This window comes from Suncus etruscus, chromosome 9 (assembly GCF_024139225.1).
Source record: "Suncus etruscus isolate mSunEtr1 chromosome 9, mSunEtr1.pri.cur, whole genome shotgun sequence".
NCBI classification, from domain to species: Eukaryota; Metazoa; Chordata; class Mammalia; order Eulipotyphla; family Soricidae; genus Suncus; species Suncus etruscus.
The window spans coordinates 60081107-60098964 of record NC_064856.1 but is presented as its reverse complement, the minus strand read 5'-3'; the positions used below and the strand labels follow the sequence as shown (position 1 = coordinate 60098964).

General features: G+C 45.8%; 1 protein-coding gene across 2 annotated transcripts in view; it reads right to left on the bottom strand.

The window, feature by feature from the left end:
* The window catches only part of AMPD3 (adenosine monophosphate deaminase 3), a 52590-nt gene extending 34982 nt beyond the window's left edge, over positions 1-17608 (bottom strand). The window contains exons 1-2 of one of the 2 annotated variants that reach the window (XM_049781007.1): positions 17523-17608; positions 4006-4231 (exon numbers count right to left, since the gene is read on the bottom strand). In XM_049781007.1, coding sequence (XP_049636964.1) covers positions 4006-4226 — 221 coding nt within the window. In that variant the 5' untranslated portion in view covers positions 4227-4231; positions 17523-17608. Of the gene's footprint in view, positions 1-4005; positions 4232-9308; positions 9338-17522 lie in introns of those variants that run through there. The other variant, XM_049781006.1, reaches the window with a different exon arrangement.
* Positions 17609-17858: the final 250 nt, after the last annotated feature.

The following is a 17858-nucleotide window of genomic DNA, read 5'->3' as shown; positions in this document are numbered from 1 at the left end:
ATCAAACCTCAGTGCCAGGAATGGCAAGGCAGCAGAGTGACTGCATTGTGGATGTGAGGCTAGTATTTCAATCCCAGAATCACCCCCGAATGCCAGGGAGTGAGCCCAACTGTTGTTTGTGATTCATTAGTGTCATAACCAAGTGTGTGAACTCTGGCACTCTACAACCAAGTCTGTGTGGTTCCTGGTGAACAAACTAACAATAATAAAGGAAAGGGAAATGGGAATTTCATTGGCTTAGCAACATTAAACTTATCCAAAGTATATGAGAACTTGAGTTCAAATGAGTATGTCAATGTTTACATTAATATTCTATGTGTACATTACACATTATTATCAGTCAATGGTGAAATATAAATCAACTTACCCCATCAATACTGATTAAGGAAGCTATGAATATATATGTGATATATACATTTCTAGTGGAGTATCATTCTGCTACTAAAAAGGATAAAATCATGAGCCAGGGAGATAACTCAAAGGGCTGAGAATATGCAGGAGATTCAGGTTTGATCCCCAGCACCATGTGGCCAACTGAACATGTTCAGGAGTGACCCCAAACACTATATTGAGAGAAGCCCCTGAATTCTGTCAAGTGTGGCCAACAAAGAGTAAAAGACAAAATCATATCTCTGGAGGACAAAATAGACATAGCTTAAGATAATCTTGCTAAGTGAAGTAAGTAGGGAAATGAAAGACAATTATTGAATGGTTTCACTAATATGTGGAATATAAATTAAATAACGTGGTGAGAAACAACAAAACTATTCTAGATTCATTGAAAACAGTAGTGGCTATCAGAGAGAAAAGGGAGAGAGGTGATAGAAATGAGCAAAGGACCTTGCTGGTGGTGGGATAGGATGGAACTTGTCAGGTAAGATAGGTGAGTATCATACCACAAAGAGGTATAAAACTAAACCCATAAAGTTCCATAATACTGCCAACCAAAGTAAGTTACTAGAAAAAAAGAGAATCAAGCACATACAAACTAAAAACCTTCCTCAAGAACCAGAAATATGCCAGTTTATCAGAGGAGGCAAGACAAAAAAGGACCTTTTTCCCCTCCAAACTGGAAGCTTCATCATTAAGATCGAGTTTGAAACACAAACCCACAGACAGAAGACCCTATCCATAGGCCTCCACAATCCTGGGCAAGTCTAGAGTTCCTAAGTTCCTGGGGAAGCTGCCTATCAGCCATCATATTCCAGAAGGTAAGAGAGGAGCCAGAGATAGTCTGGGAACTCTGTCTCTCCTCACAGGACATCTGTCCACACCTGGATATTTGCCTAAAGGTGCCTCTGATGAGCATTGAAACTAAAAGAAAAGAAGTGGGGGTGCTCATCTCCAGGAGACATTGTTTATTTGACAGTGACAGGCAATTCTTTGGTCCTATCATATTCAGGAAGGAACACTTCAATCCTGGGGAGTCCCCCACCCAGCATCACTCCCACTTCTACAGATGCAGAAATCACAAGATCTGTCCTCAACTAAGGCAAGGTGAATCTCAAGGTTATAAAAGTAAGGTTATTTGGAGACTAGGGAGATAGTACAACTAATTCCAAAATATTTATGTCAGTATAAGTTGATAGTGCATTTGTTAGGCAGATACCATACATGCACTTGACCTGAGTTCAATTCCCGCCACCAAGTGGTCCCCCAAGAATTACGAGGTACAGCCCTGGAGGCCCTCAGCACTGCTAGTTTGGTTTGGGTATCTCCAGCATCACAGACCCAAGAACCATTGCATCGTTGGACTCTTGCACTGAACTCCTGACCTGCTCAGTCAAGAAAAGTCACTAGGGCACCTGGAGCACTGCTTGTGAGGCAGACAAAAAAAAAAAAATAAGAACCTTAGAGGTTTTAGTTCCTCCTCTGTCATGTACTTGCCTTATATTCTTATGCAAGTTAATTTAACATCTCTGAGCCTAAGTTTCCTAACCTATAAAATTGGTTCATGAGACTATCCACCTGGGGTCAGAGCAGTGATGCAGTGGTCAGGCCTTGCTCACAGCTGACCAAGGACAGACCTCAGCTCGATTTCCCCAGAGTACCATATGGTCCCTCAAGCCAGGAATGATTTCTAAGCCTATAGCCACTGGGTGTGGCCCATAAACAAAAACAAAAAAGGGGCCAGAGAGGCAGAACAGTGGTGGTGCTAAAGGTAAGGCGTCTGCCTTGCAAGTGCTAGCCTAGGACGGACCATGGTTTAATCCCCTGGCATCCTATATGGTCCCCCCAAGCCAGGAGCAATTTCTGAGTGCATAGCCAGGAGTAACCCCTGAGTGGCACCAAGTATGGCCCTCCCTCCAAAAAAAGAGAATATCCACCTGGTAAGTCTGATGGGAAATGCAGAATCCAGCACTTACTCCTGTACAATCTCCACAGCAGGAAATGGCACAAAATGGTCCCTATTACATGGTGCTACCACCAATCAAGGCACTGCCTCAAGTCTTCCACCCATGTTCCTCCCTCGTTTTTTCATTACATCCCTGAAAAATAGATACTATTCACATATAAATGAGAAATAAACTAGGCCCAAGAGAACTTTTCTCATTTGCTCAGTTATGAACAGCAGTCAAACATTGGTCCAAGGACCTGTGTCCAGTGAGCAACCTGTCTGTGGTGGCAGTAGAGAAGAAAATTGTCTTATCTTAGCCTATTTCAATGCTTTCCAACTCAGTGTAAGTACTAAACTAATGGGTAGTGCAGGGGAAACAAGTGCTGTCCTTAAAAAGGACTTTCAGAGAGCCAGAGAGATAGTACAGAAGGATAAAGGCACTTGCTTTGCACACACTGTTGACTCCTCGACACTCTATTGTCTCTCAAGACCTGCCAAGAGTGCTCCCTGAGCATAGAGACAAAAGAACGGCTGTGTGTGGCTCAAAAAAATAATAATTAAAAATAATTTTAATAAACTTCAAATCTGGAGGAGAGATATTATAAAGAGTAAGGCATTTGCCTTGCATGTGACTAACCGGGTTCAATCCCTAGCACTATGTATGGCCTCCAAGGACACCCCCGCTCAAGTAATCTCTGAGTACAAAGCCTGGAGTAAGGCTTGAGTACCACCAGGTGTAGCCCCAAAACAAATGATTTCCAGAAAAATAGGTCAGCTGGGTACAAGGTGAAACCAATGCAACTTAGTAGCTGGGATGGAACAGACTATTCAGAGAATGTCTGGTACTGCAGAGCATTCTTTAAACTTGGAATGAGAAGGCTCCCTTTTCACTGTAAGCCTGACAATGCAAAGAGAACAATCTTTGTCACTCTGTTATGCAAATTGGCATCAGAAACGTTCTATTTCTATAATTCTTTTAAATGCCAGAATCTTTTTCTTATTATCATTAAGAGTTTATAAGCTTCATTTTGAGTGACACATAGAAGATTCTACAGACCATTCCGCCTCTTTAAAGCAATGTAGAAACACGGATCAAAGTTCTGTAGCCTTTAAAGAAGACTATGGCTCTGATCTGTGGCCACCACACCTCACCCAGCACATGACTGGCACTCAGAATTGTCCACTTGCACCTATACATCCCAATAAATCATCAGAGGAAGTAAAGCACCTGCTTGATGGCTGCTGAAATTCTGTGCTTAGAAACTAATCCAAAAATAAGCAAATACTGAAATTCCATTTTACCAAGAAAAAAAAGGTTCATCCCTAAAAATAAGGAGATTCCTTGGATGGACCAGATAACTGACCAGGTCTCAGAAGAACCTTAGAATTCCACCATGCCTGAAGGTAAGATGTATAGAGTGCTGGGGTAGGGATGGAGATCTTCTTCCCCATGCCCATCATATGTAATTATTAAGATAAGCAACAGTAGAAAAGTGGTTCCGATATTTTCAACCAAAAAGCCTTCAACGCATGATGAATTAAGTGATCATGGTTAAAAAAATAGTCTCAACTCACAGGGGTAGGCTGCTTAGCATAAGGAAGGCGAATACACCCCCCTGCTGGGTTTCCACCTGGGTATACACAAGAGCCAAGGCCTGGGGACAAACCTTTTGGCAGTCTCCAGCGACTTCTGCTCTGCCAGCTCCTTCTGCAGTTCTCTTTCCTTGGCCTCCTTCTGCCCAATGGGGCAGTCCTCGGGGACGGTGAAGAGGGAGAGTGCATCTTTACTGTCCTCTTCTCGAAGTACTTTAGCAAATACCTTCTCGGCCAGGAGCCGGACTTGCTCATCCACCTCAGAGATGTTCAGCTTGGGGAACTGACGTGGCATCTCGGCTAATAGAGAGAGAACAAGAATCAATCTCAGGGGTGAACGGCCTGAGTGACCAGTGTGGGAAAGGAGCTAAGTAAGAACCAATGTTACCCCCACCCCCATCCTCACTATCAGCTGTCTCCTCAGAAACTCTCCAGATGAAACCAGCATGTTGATTTTCTTTTGTTGTTGTTGTTGTTGTTGTTTTGTTTTGTTTTGGGGTCATACCTGGCAGCACTCAGGGGCTACTCCTGGCTCTATGCTCAGAAATCGCTCCTGGCAGACTCGGGGGACCATATGGGATGCTGGGATTCAAACCACCGTCCTTTTGCATGCAAGGCAAATGCCTAATCTCAATGCTATCTCTCTGGCCCCCCAGCATGTTGATTTTCAAAATCAGTTTACTAAGAGGATAAGAAGCCCACTCACATTTCATGAGAAAGCAAATGTTCAGAGTGAAAGATATGCCTGGCTTAGTGTGCCTCCATTTCCCCAAAGTCAGAGACTATGTGCTATTGCAGCATCCTGCCCTTTCTCACTTTGCTTCTGTGATATGCAGGGAAAAGAGAGGTTCCAGCACCATCACCACCTCCTGTAGACTGTTCTGAGGTCCTTCTGGGTGCAATGAGAACAAACCTCATTTCCACTCCACCGAGAGGAGACTCAAAGCCCAAAGGACTGGCTTAATGATTAACAGAAGGTCCCGTGAGAACTGAGCCCTAAAGAAAGCCACCGCCTTGATTACATAAGTGTAAAATAATTGTTAATGATATTTTAAAATGTTGTTTTAGGGGCCAGAGCAATAGCACAGTGGTAGGGCATTTGCCTTGCATGCGGCCAACACAGGACATACCCTGGTTAGAATCCCAGCAACCTATATGGTCCCCCGAGCCTGCCAGGTGTGATTCCTGAGCAAAGAGCCATGAGTAACCCCTGAGCGCCGCTGGGTGTGACCCAAAAGTCAAATAAAATAATATGTTGTTTTAGTCACCTCATATCAAATTGCACTCTTATTAATGTCAGATTTTTATTACAGAATATTTCAACCCCACACCTTCACCTTGTGTTCACTTCCCTCCATCATTTTCTATGGTACTCACTGACCCCACACCCACACCCACCCTATAACCATTAGCTCAGTTCTGTAGTTTAGTTCTCAGGTTCTGTTGTCTTTGGACACTTGTTATTCCATTACGAGGTTTCTTTATACTCCACTTATAAGAAGATCCAGTGTTCATTACAGTACTATTCACAATTGCCAAAATCTGAAAAGAAGGTTTTTCTCCCAAGCCCTCTGGAGTTTCTAACAAAACACAGCAAATCAAATCAAGGTTTTTGGGCAAGAGACTAAAGAGATAATTCAGGGGAGAAGTTGCTTGGTTTTCTTGCTATACAGTATCAAATATGGTCTTCTAAAATCCCCTAAGCCATGAATGACCTAGGAATAAACCTTGAAGTCAGAGAAGCCCTCCAAAAAGTTTTAAGAAACAAACACAGCTGAAAACTCATTTCTTTAGAAGATTTCCTTTAGGTACCTCTTTGCATCCTTATTCCCTGCCCTCTTGAGCTGTTTAAATCACTCATTTAGGTTCACTCTTGTCTTTCAACATTGATATAATACACACTTATGAAGTACACTCAGCCCAGTGCTTTTCATTTGTTGACTTAGATAATCCTATTATTCTCATTTTCCAGGTGACAAAACGAAGACACACAGGACTAATTTGCCCAAGGTCACACTTTTAGTAAGTGGCGGACTTCTAAGCATCAACATTTTGCTTTGCCACCCTTTTCTTTGCTGAGCCTCTGTTTAGGAGTTGGGATTCAAGTACCTGATTTCCAGGTCTGTACTCTCAGCTACTATGCTGTGCAACTTTCTGTCTATTTGGGTGATCAACAGGTCCCTCTTAGTCTTCAATATCCCAATATAGAAGGGTGAGTAATGCATCATTTTTGACACACCACCTGTGCAGGAATGTCCCTAGAAGAGATATTTCCTGTCCACCTGTGACCAAAGTTTAAGGAAGGCTGAGAGAAGTGGTTTGTCAGTTTGGTGGAGTAAGACAGATGAGGCCATTCCCAGGTGAGGAAGCAATTACAGGGAGGAAGGCCCCATCCTTCTCTGCATCTCACAATTTTCCCCTTTGTGAGATACAGGGATTAGACTAAGTAGTCTCAAAGGCCCTGTCAGTTCTAAGTGCCATAATTTTAGGTACCATAGAGGTTTCTAGAGACAGCAGAAATCTTGCTACTCTGGTCTCTTCAGCATGTGGGCCTAATTCATTGTACAAACAGGAAGGACAGCAGGCTGGTAACGGGCAAAGCATGTCTGTGGCCCCATGACTATGAAGCCAATTTCCTACCTCCCTCTACACCCAGGGCCAGGCCTCCCTAGGCTCTCTTGCCCTCCAGGGCCTGAGTGGGAGGGAGTTGGTAAGGAGAGCCATCTCAGCCAGCAGATGTGTAGCAAGCATCAAAACAGCCTGTCATCTGTAAAGAAGAAAAGGAACAGAGCAGACAGTGGAGATTTCCACATTGAGATAACAGAGAGAAGAGGAAGCTGGAACCCATCAAAGCAGAGTGGTTTAGAGAAGAAGGTGACAGGAAAGAAATGGGAGAGAAAGACAAAGAACTTAACCCAGAAAGAGTCAAGACGGGAAGAACTAACTGGGTCTCTCCCCATCCTCTGTCGCCAAAGCACAGCAGCCCAAATACTCGAATGCCCTCACAGAGAGAGATACCCAACAGGCCCCAAGTCAGTGGCAGTATCATAAAGCATCTGTATGGATGGAGTTGCTTCTAAGAAATTCTAGAAATTGCTTCTAAGAAAAGAATTTGAAGTACAAAATGTTTTTCTGTAATCTTCATAGAAATGGCTTCACAACACCCAAATTAGAGCTTATTGTTTAAAAATAATTAAGCAAGCAAGATCAAAATGATCAGGACAACACATTCAAGCTCTAGAAATTATCTAGCTGGGGAGATGGCTCAAGGGGCTAGAGTTCTTGCTTTGCAGCACAGGGCCTGGATTCAATTAGAAATTGAATGTTTATAACTCATGTTTCCCTGAGTTATACCCAAAAAACAAGCTAAATGTGACCCCCCAAAAAGGAGTAGTGCCTAAACACCACCCAATGTGGCCCCAAAACCACCCACACCCAGCATCAAGAAATAAACATGTTTGTGTGTGTGTGTGTGTGTGTGTGTGTGTGTGTGTGTGTGTGTGTGTACGTACACACACACCGCAGTCAGCATGCTTGGAGCTTTCTCCTGGCTCTGTACTTAGGAGTTATACCTGGCAATGCACAGAACATCTTATGTGTTGTCAGGGATTGAATCCAAGTCAGCCCATGCAAGGCCAGAGACCTGCCCACTATACTACCTCTCTGCCTCAATCAAAATTTTATGAAATAGCATTCAATAAAAGGTTTATATGTAAAACTGTCCTCATGCTATAATGCAGTAATAGAAAATGCATCCTCTTATGAGCAAGGGATGCAAGAAAGATGCAGGTTCAGATGATGTCATGGCCTGTATGAGACAATATCTGATTTTGATCATTAATGCTGCTGTGATCTCATTTTTTTTTTAAAAAAGCACAAAGCAGTGTGACAGAAAATCAAAGAACCTAAGAGTTTATAAAAAAAAAAAGATGTGGGAAAATTCAGCTTTTACAGCCTAGATTTGAGCAATTAGGGTCCTCTCCCACAGAACCTATCCAAATAGAAAGGTCTAAAAGGATAATACCTAACCCTGTTTGGGCTATCACCCTACACGGAGTTGCCTACCACCTTCTTCCTACCCCTACCTCTTCCCTTCCAGGGATCCTCAAACTTTTTAAACAGGGGGCCAGTTCACTGTCCTTCAGACTGTTGGAGGGCCAGATTATAGCAAAAACAAAAATTATGAACAAATTTCTATGCACACTACATATATCTTATTTAGAAGTGAAGAAACAAAATGGGAATAAATACAATATGTGGCCCGTGGGCCGTAGTTTGAAGACCATTGCTTAGACACACAGACTTGACCCAGCCACAACCCAAAGACCTTCTCAGGGGCATTTGGGGGATCCTTTGTGTCTGACCACACTTCGGCCAGATTTTGCCAGCATTTTCCAAGAAACACTTTTCATTTGTTCAAAAAGTAAACATACTTTCAGAATGCATCTTTCTACCAAAAGATCTATTCTTTTTACTCAATTAAATTATGAGCTTAGACCTGTCTCAGACCTGGATCACAAGAGGTTACTACCTGTTGCTATTTGAGCAGATTCTGCAATAACTAAGGAGCTGCTACATCAATAGCACCTTCCCCCGGTTTATAAGACACATCAGACATTGGAGCAAAATTTCCCATAAAAATCCTTTTCTTTTTGTAATCGTATGTTGACTGGGGTCTGGGGTCTGTCCAAAGCTTATATCTAGGGCTCACACATGTAGGCAAGTTCTCTATTGCTGAGCCACATTCTCAGTCCTAGGATGCCTTTTGGTTAACAACAACAAAACCATATGAATCTCCTACCAATTTATTCTCAGTGTCTTAGTAATTGGTGATTATTTTTTGCCTTAATAGGGACCCATTTAGGGTATTTTTCTACTGGGAACCTCAGGTGCATGTGGTCTTCAGGACATCCTCAAGTGCAATGCCCACCTGCTGCCCCCGGCCCAGGTTTCATCTATCCCTGGGACTATGTTCTGCCAGGCTGCACACAGGGAGGAAACCCCAGGGCACAGTGGCCCTGCAGCTCTTCAGTTCCAGCTGCCTCATTCAAACCTGACTTTCAACTGTTTTGCAATTGAAGCCGGCAGGCTTTGAGGTTTAGTGAAGGTGTTGCCGGCATCAGCCAGTGATACAGCTTATCTCACTGTTCCATTCAACACCCTCCCATAGACATGAAGAAGCATCCCAAAGTGAGAAAGCTAAGAAACAAACTCAAATTTGACCACCAGTGACCAGTGACTTTTTCACAGTCCTTGTGATCCCCTCAAGAAAGGAAGAGTGGGACCTCAGAAATTCCCTTCCTGATGCAAATAAAGCCATTTCCTGCTCTGGCCAGGAGCCTGTCCTCAGAACCCACAAAACAGAGGCGCCACCAACCTGAGCCTGCCGCTGGAGTGTCCATGGCTATTGCAGAGGATGCCACCCGGGCGACCCTTGGGGGAGTCGGGGACGGGGTACTGCTGTGCTCCCCCCCAGATGGCCACGCTGAGTCAGTGTAGAAGGGTTGGCTGGATCCTGTCTGCAGCTCCTGGCTGGGGCGGGAGGTCTGTGCTTTGCATAGCTGTGAGCAGCCTTGAGCAAAAGCAGGAAAAGTCTGGGCTGGAAATGGTTCCGTGGATATGAAATGTAAGTGGAAAATTTCCAAGAGTCTCAGGTTATGCCAGTTATCCACGGCAAAATGGCTGCTGTCTCCTGAATGCAGAGTCCCGGCCTGGGCACAGCCCTCTCCGGAGTGGAGACTAAAACCGCAGCTGCCCCGGAGCAGGCACGTACAGTCAGCTCCCGCCAGCCGCCAGATAAGCCACACCCTCCCGCCAACGTCCCGGCTCCTCCGGAAAGCAGAGCCATGAAGTGTGCGATACCATCACCTGGTCCGCTTCCATTCCGAACCCCCACTTCAGGCCTGGCCTAGGTTCCTTTCACTGAGGGGATGCATCTTGGGCATAGCCCAAGCCCCTTCCAGAACGTCCCCCACAAGCCAACCCTCCTGAAGGCTCTTCAGGACTGGCTGGGGGAGCTCTGGGTTCAAAGTCAATGGCAGCTCCACCCCCTTCTCCTCCCAGAGAGGAAACCCCAAACTGCACTGTCTTTGGGTATCCCACTCCTTTCCTCCCTGCTCACAGGACATAAGACTGTGAAGTCTGACAAGTTCTACCAGTGTGTGTGTGTGTGTGTGTGTGTGTGTGTGTGTGTGTGTGTGTGTGTGTGTGTGTGTGTGTGTGTGTGTGAGACAGACAGACAGACAGACAGACAGACAGACAGACAGACAGAGAAGAGGGGAGGGGAGGGGAGGGGAGGGGAGGGGAGGGGAGGGGAGAAGAAAAGGTGGGGGGAAGAGAGCCCAAGAGGGAGAAGGAGAAGGGAAGGGCAGGGGAGGAGAGGAGAGAGTGAGCACTAAGTCCAACTGATACGACAGAACCCACCCAGATGCCCCCTTCTTATTCACTTCCCACGGCTGCTCTGGCTCACACAAGGGCCTCCAGCTCTGAGGCTGAGACTTTGCTTCCTGTGACCATCAGCATCTTCTTCTCTTCCTGTTGGGGGAGGGACGGCACTCCCTCGAGTGACCCCCACAAGTAGTTCCTCCCATGGGAAGTGGGGTGAAGGAAAACAGCATCTTGGGTGCAAACCTTTGTCCACCCTTTAGCTGCCCTGTAGAACGAAGCGAACTCTATGCATGTGGAAAGACCCCAGCCCTTCAGATAAGTCATACAAATAATCAGATTTAGATTAAACAGGTGTTTAACTAATTGCTCTCTATAAATGCCTATAATAATGTTTTAATGTTTTTACCCACAGAAACAGCTGTAGAATGTGTTTGGAAAACATGGACCCCCACTACAGTGCTCACTATTAGAATGCTTTAACATCTTAATTTCTATTCTATTATGTTTATAATAACCTTTTAATGTTTTTGTTCACTGTGATTCTTAGAGATATAGTTTCACATTACAGTGATATATTCTGTTGGACCTCTAATACAGTGCTCATTAGATAAAGTCTAAACAGATATTTTAAATTATTCATTTTCTATTTGATTATGCTTGTTTATATGATCTAATGTCTTTCTCCATAGATATTCTTGGATAAGGCTTATGAATGCCATGGATTCTGTCTACAGTGTTCAGGCATTGAGTATGTTTTTGCAATTTAGTTTCAATTCATGCTAGTTTTCTACTGTATCATATGCCTTTGTTCTCAGTTTTCCTTCAGGAAAGGAACCCGATGTTTGAGACATGTAATACAATACTCCAAGGTGTAGACTCCTTTTACAGTGCTCATCATCATATTACTTAGTATTCTAGCCTTAAATATTACAATTGTTTTAATAATGTTTTATGTACATTCTAAGCCATGTAGCCTTTTTCAGCAAGTTGTCCTCCATCAACATTAATTACCCCCAAGGAACTGGAAAACTTTTCCACTGGTATGCCAGCTTTATATTTTGAAGCGCTTTGACCTGTTCCACCTGGGTCAGTTTCTCAAATGCAACCTATGGATCAATCTTTGTTCACCTATGTGTGTGTCAGTGTGTACGTGGTGATCACCTCTATGTCTGTTTAATGTCTGCCTGTATTGTACATAATGTCTATGTTGTATATAGACCTTCCTTCTGGTGTATATAGCCCTTTCTTTCTACCCCTCAACTTACCACTTTACAAATCCTCTTCTATTATTTGCTTTACTCTTTCACTCCTCATCTATTGTTTCTCCCTAATTAACTCTTTTTACCCTCAGTTCTTAACTCCTCAGGAACCCCCACCTCCAGCATCTCTAGCCCAACTCCTGTCTTCACCCCAGGAAGAAGATGCTGCCACTGCTGCTCAAGTGTTCTCAGTGGCCCCTTTTTCTCTCCACTCCCTTCACCATGGACTTCTGGCCACAACTGGTTTCAGCTTTTCAAAGATTCTCTGCTCTAGGAAATTTCCTGGTCTGTGACTGTTGCAAGCTGTTTTTCTCAGACTCCACAAGACCATATTGCCAGCTGAAGTTGTGATTTTGAATTTAATCTCCCCTCAGACTATTTCAAAAGACTTTTTTTTTTTTTTTGGTTTTTGGCTCACACCCAGCAGTGCTCAGGAGTTACTCCTGGCTCTGTGCTCAGAAATCGCTCCTGGCAGGCACAGGGGACCATATGAAATGCCAGGACTCAGACCACCATTGGTCCTGGGTCCACTTGCAAGGCAATCGCCCTATTGTTGTGTTATCTCTCCAGCCCCTTAAAGGGGATATGTATACCTCCTTTGTATATTTCTTAGTTGTATTCCCTCAATAGTATAATTATTGTATATTTCATTATGTAGATGTTTCCTCCCTCCTCTTTCGATTTGCTAGTAGGAATTTATAGTAGATAGTATAGATAGTATCCTTTGAGTTTTGTGTTTGATAAAACTAGGTTATAGAGATTGTTTGATTTGTTGTTATTTCCTCCCTAGGTTCCAATAATATCCTGTGGCACAGTTCTTTTTGCTTAGACATATCAAAATGAGGAATTTTTAGATACAGAGAGGAATTACTATCTATTAGGAATGGGAACTCCAAATTTTTTGGTTACAGAGGGGCCTTCCACCCTGGACATTTGCCATAGAACTTGACTTGGGCTTCAGTCACTCAAACATCAGCCGATCACCCCTGAACCTTGGGTCCCAGCATATTTGGATCTGGCAGGGTTTTCTGCATCTATTCCAGGATTCAGCCTTCTACCAGGACAGGTCCTAGAACTGCCTGGGTGGGCTCATATGCCACCCTAATGATGACTTGGAAATCAGCAATGAGTTGCTTTCACCTAATGGTGAGATGATACAAGGAGACACTTAAAGACACCCTAACTTTGACATAAGATTTGTGATAACATCACAATTTCTAATTACTGAAGCCTGACTGCAATAACCATGATTGAGGATGACCCCATGAAGAAAGACTTTGGGGTGAGACAAATTAGTATACCTGGAGCCTGTAGTTGGTCTATAGCAGGATATTTCATGGATAGGGTCTCCCTGTTTTTAGGCCAAAAGTACTGTCTTACTATTTTTCCCAACTTTTGCTGCACATATGTAAAAAAATTACCAACTGTTTTTATTTTGTTTTATCTCATATTTCTTCATTTTTCTATAAAGTTAAAAAGGGGGAGGTATTGAATTAACCCATTTCCATTCTATTCCAGGATATGCTTATTACTCATTGTTATGTTTTGGATTGAAGCATCCTTTGGATTGGTCTCTTACCCTACCTATTCTCCACCCCAGGGTGGTCTTCTACTTCCCATTAAAGACCTAGGTCTCTGGGACAAAAAAAAAAAAAAAAACAGTCAAAGGGCAATTTCTGTGATACCTCTGGAATCCTGTGGGGAGAATCCAGAAATGGTGAGTCAGTTGTTTATTGGGAGGGGAATTCAAGCCTGGGCCTGAGTCACCTCCTCATGACAACTGTGAGGTTGCTCCTTCCTGAGCAGGCACAACAGTTCCTGGATCCAGGTTGGACACCCTCCCATGCTGTCACTGAACTTCAGCTACTCCAAGATTCCCTCCATCCTGTCCTCACAGCTGCCTCACCAACTGTGCTATCCACAGGCTACAAGCAACACTGAAGGAACTGTCTACTCACTGAATAGTTAAACAGATGTAAAGCTTAGAGAGAAAAATACTCCTATCCTCAGAAGGGAGGAGAGGTGGAATCCTTCTACAGGTGGGTTTAAGGGTGGGAGGTGGGCAGATAGGGCCGGGGTGATAAAAAGGAGCACCCTAGCAAGTACATCTGAGAAGCTATTGGAGCACAACACCTCCAAGGAACTTTTTGATGCATGCTTTAGCAGACTATAGTTGGTCTAAATCAACATATCCTAAACTGTAATGTGTGGTACAAAAAAGGTTAGAAGGTCTGGGAAATAGCACATATCCTAATCCCCATGGGGATTTGTGCACAATTCCAAACACATTTGAAGTTCTGCAGAAAACTAGGTAGCTTTGTTTAACCCAACACAGATATCTGACCCTGCCACTATTGCCACCACAGGAAAAAACACCTATTAATATCCTGTGGCACTGACTTTGGAAAATGCCTTAGACTTTGAGCCTTCTTTCTCCACCCTAGAGAGGCCCAGCTGTGGGACTGAATGAGAACCATTTCACTGAACCCAGTCAGAAATGACAGAGTTCCACTGAGGTAGCACAGCTCAGGGAGATAGCACAGGAGTCAGTGTCTCATGCTCTGCATATGTGGCAGCCTATAGCATCCCCAGCACTTCATGGTCCCTTGAGTGCCACCAGGTATGGCCCTAGAGGTCTCTGGCATCACAGGACCCTAGTGTTCAACTACTGACCCATTTGGTCAAAAAAGGCAGGAAGGAAGGACTTGGGGCTCTGACTTGGCAATAGAACACCTGCCTTGCTTGTGTGTGGTATTGGGTTCAATTTCTGCCACAGGGTACACTTAATTACATAACTTTGGGCAAGTTACTTAGCTTTTCTCACTCTGTTTTTTAGGGGTTTTGTTTGGGTGCCACACCAGCTGTGCTTAGGGCTTACTCTTGGATCTGCACTTTGGGGGCCGGAGAGATAGCATGAAGGTAATGTGTTTGCCTTGCATGCAGAAGGATGGTGGTTGGAATCCTGGCATCCCATACAGGCCCCCGAGCCTGCCAGGAGTGATTTCTGAGCATAGAGCCAGGAGTAACCCCTGAATGCTGCTGGGTGTGACCCAAAAACCAAAATATTATATATATATATATTGAACTTTGGTTGGCAACATGCAAGGCAAATAATGCCTATCTGCTGTACTAACTCTCCAGCCCCTTTCACTCCTTTTTATTCTGTCATTTGGTGGATAATAGCAATATCTACTTCATAGGTTGCCATGACAATAAAAGAGTTAGTATGTGTAAAGTGCTTAGACTAGTACCTGACACATAAAGTACATCATATGTGCCAGATACTACACATCTACAGCCATCCTGGTCATTGTCATCATCATGCTGGTAGATACAAGAGAGCTAAACTGGAGAAATAGATAGTATGTTTCATCTAGACACCAATGCCTTTCATTGAACATTATTTACTGAGCATTGTTCCAAATCAGGCACTCTCTCATACTCCCATTTGGAAGGAGAAAAACCTTGTATATATGTGAACCGAGATCAGAATGAGAAGTGATCTTCTCATATATGCGTGTTAATTTTTTCTGACCATGCATAGCCAGTTCTAGTCATGTGCACATCCTCTTATGCCCCTGATACATGAAAGCAGGGGCAGAAGACTGCTTAACTGCAACCAACACCAAGAACTAAGAGATGGGGCCAGAGAGATAGTACAGCAGCAGGGCATTTGCCTTGCAAGCAGCTGATTCAGGATGATGGTGGTTCAAATCCCGGCATCCCATATGGTCCCCCGTGCCTGCCAAGGGTGATTTCTGAGTGCAGAACCAGGAGTAACCCCTGAGCATCGCTGGGTGTGACCCAAAAAAACAAAAACAAAACAAAAGAAGAACTAAGAGATGAATAACATGGAGATATTCATCTCTTAGTTCATGAACCAGGAAGGCCAATGCATATCTTCAGGGGATAAAAAGGTACCTGCCTGCTTAACCTTAAGGCTACATTTCATGTGTTCAAGATATTTTTAAGATCTGGGTTTGATTTTAAGGCCGCCGGAAGAAGGATTCCCAGAGTGTAGAAGGATGAGGAGAAGGAGGAGAAGAAGAAGGAGGAAGAGGAAGAGGAGGAGGAAGAAGAGGAGGAGGAAGAGGAGGAAGAAGATTAAAAGAAGGAGGAGACCAGGTCTTTCAAAACTCCCCTTTACTTAGCTGAGTGCTACTAACCCCTCACCCAGGAACTCAGAAGAAATGAGGTTAGGCTGAAGGCAAGGCTGAGAGTCCAAGAGTCTCCCATTAAAGCATCAAGCAGCAGGCCTTTAGGGTTGCAGGCAGACCAGACCAACTGCCCCATGCCTGCTATTAACACTCCAGGAGGTGAGAGCTGACAGGGGCTCATTGGTGCCACTAACACTCAGCACTCTTGCTTACAAATAGGAGAGGAATGTCCCCTATGAGGATGCCAGCTCCCTTCAAACCTGAGGATGGCCAAATTCTGCTCACCACACCCCTAGAGACAGCCAACAAGGACTCAAGTCTGTACTACAACTCCTAAGGCTTCCAGCTCTCACTCAGCCCTTACGCTATTATGTCACCACTCAGTTTCAGCCACACGAAGAACCTCACAGTTTGAGGATGTGACACTCTCTTTGCAAGTGCCTCTCAAGATCCCCCCAGCCCGCCCAAACCTCTGCCAGTCTACGGGAGCAAAACAGCAACTAATAAGTTCAAGGGCAGAAAAGAGGTCCAGACCGCAGCGCTCCTCCCTTTGGCAGGGAGTCAGAATTGAGGATGAAGCCTCAAACGACCCCATCACAGTCATCCTGGCCATCCCCGGCCACCAGCAAGCAGGAGGGTGGCCTTTAGCCTTCAGCTTCACTTCGGGTCAGTTCTCAAGACTGTGGAAACCTGTCTTGGGACTAGGGGGGCAAGTCCAAGGTCCCTGATTGTCCTAAACCTGGCGACTTCAGTGGAGGCCGACAGGGAGTTGGTGGTGGCCGGTTCCCCCCCGTAAGGCCTCTGGACAGGCACCACCAGGCTGGTGCGGGTGCTCAGTGGGAGTGATCTCTGAAAGGGAAGGCTGCAGCTTCAGGAACTGGGGCGTCGCGAGCCCCTCCCCCATCACGAGATGGGGGGCCCGGGAGCCCAACCAAGGTCAGCGGCGGCAAACCCCACTTCCTCACCCGCTGCGGTGGTGGGAGGCGCCCTGCCTGCGGGGTATGAAGCAGTGTGGGGGCCTGCGGGCGGGCGGCCCTTAGCAGGTGCAAGGCTGAGCCTGGCAAGGGCGCAGTCTGTGAACCCCAACCCTGACCTCAGCCCCGCCCGACTCCGGGCGCCGCCTCCTAGGCAGGGAAGGGCGCGGGGCTGCCCAGCTGCCACCTACCTGTGAGTGAGCCCGGGAGGAGCGAGGGCCCGACCAGGGGCCCTGCCCGTTGCAGCCCAGGCCTGCCCACCGCTCCCGGGGTACCCAAGCTGCCCGCACCCAAGAAAGTGGAGGAGGTGCGGGACTGCGCAGCCCCAAGCGTCCGCCGCTGCATTTCGGCTCTTACTCCAGGCAGGTTCCCCTGACCCCACCTTCCTGCCACCTCCGGGACCCCGGGACCCCTCCCAAGGGGGTCGCGATCGTACCCTCATCCTCCACTGCTCCAAGGCTTTTCCCCAAAGTAAGATTCTGGGGTTCCGGTCCCCTAAAGGTGACTTACTCCCTGCAGCCGAATGGGCTTCCGAGCTTAGATTTTCTTCACGGTGTGGGGCTTGGATCACCTTCCTGCCCCTCCCAACACACATGCACACACGGAAGGAAGCTCTCTCTCTCTCTCTCTCTCTCTCTCTCTCTCTCTCTCTCTCTCTCTCTCTCTCTCTCTCTCTCTCTCTCTCTCTCTCTCTCTCTCTCTCCCCCTCTCTCTCTCCCTCTCTCTCTCTCTCTCTCCTCTCTCTCTCCCCTCTCTCTCTCCTCTCTCCCCCCTCTCTCTCCTCTCTCTCTCCCCCCCCCCCTCTCTCTCTCACCTTCTGCTCTAGCTGCTGTGACACTGTCTTTTCTCTGTCCAGAAAGACCTGGTAGTGACCACGGCCGGTGGCTTCCTGGTAGCCTCTTTACCGGCCTATTAGCCTGGACACTGCTGACCACGCCTCCCTCCTTGGACCGCCAGGGTTCCAGAGGTGCCCACAGTCAGTCCCCCCTCTCTCCCCAGTCACTGCAGCCTTTCTGCTCGCTCTCTCTATATAGAGTGCTGGCTTTTTATTGGGGAGGGTGATTGGGGGAGAGATCCCAAGCCCCACACACCCTCATTTTGTTCTTGCAGGACTATGACCCCGCTCCGGTTTGGGAAGGGAGGATTGGGG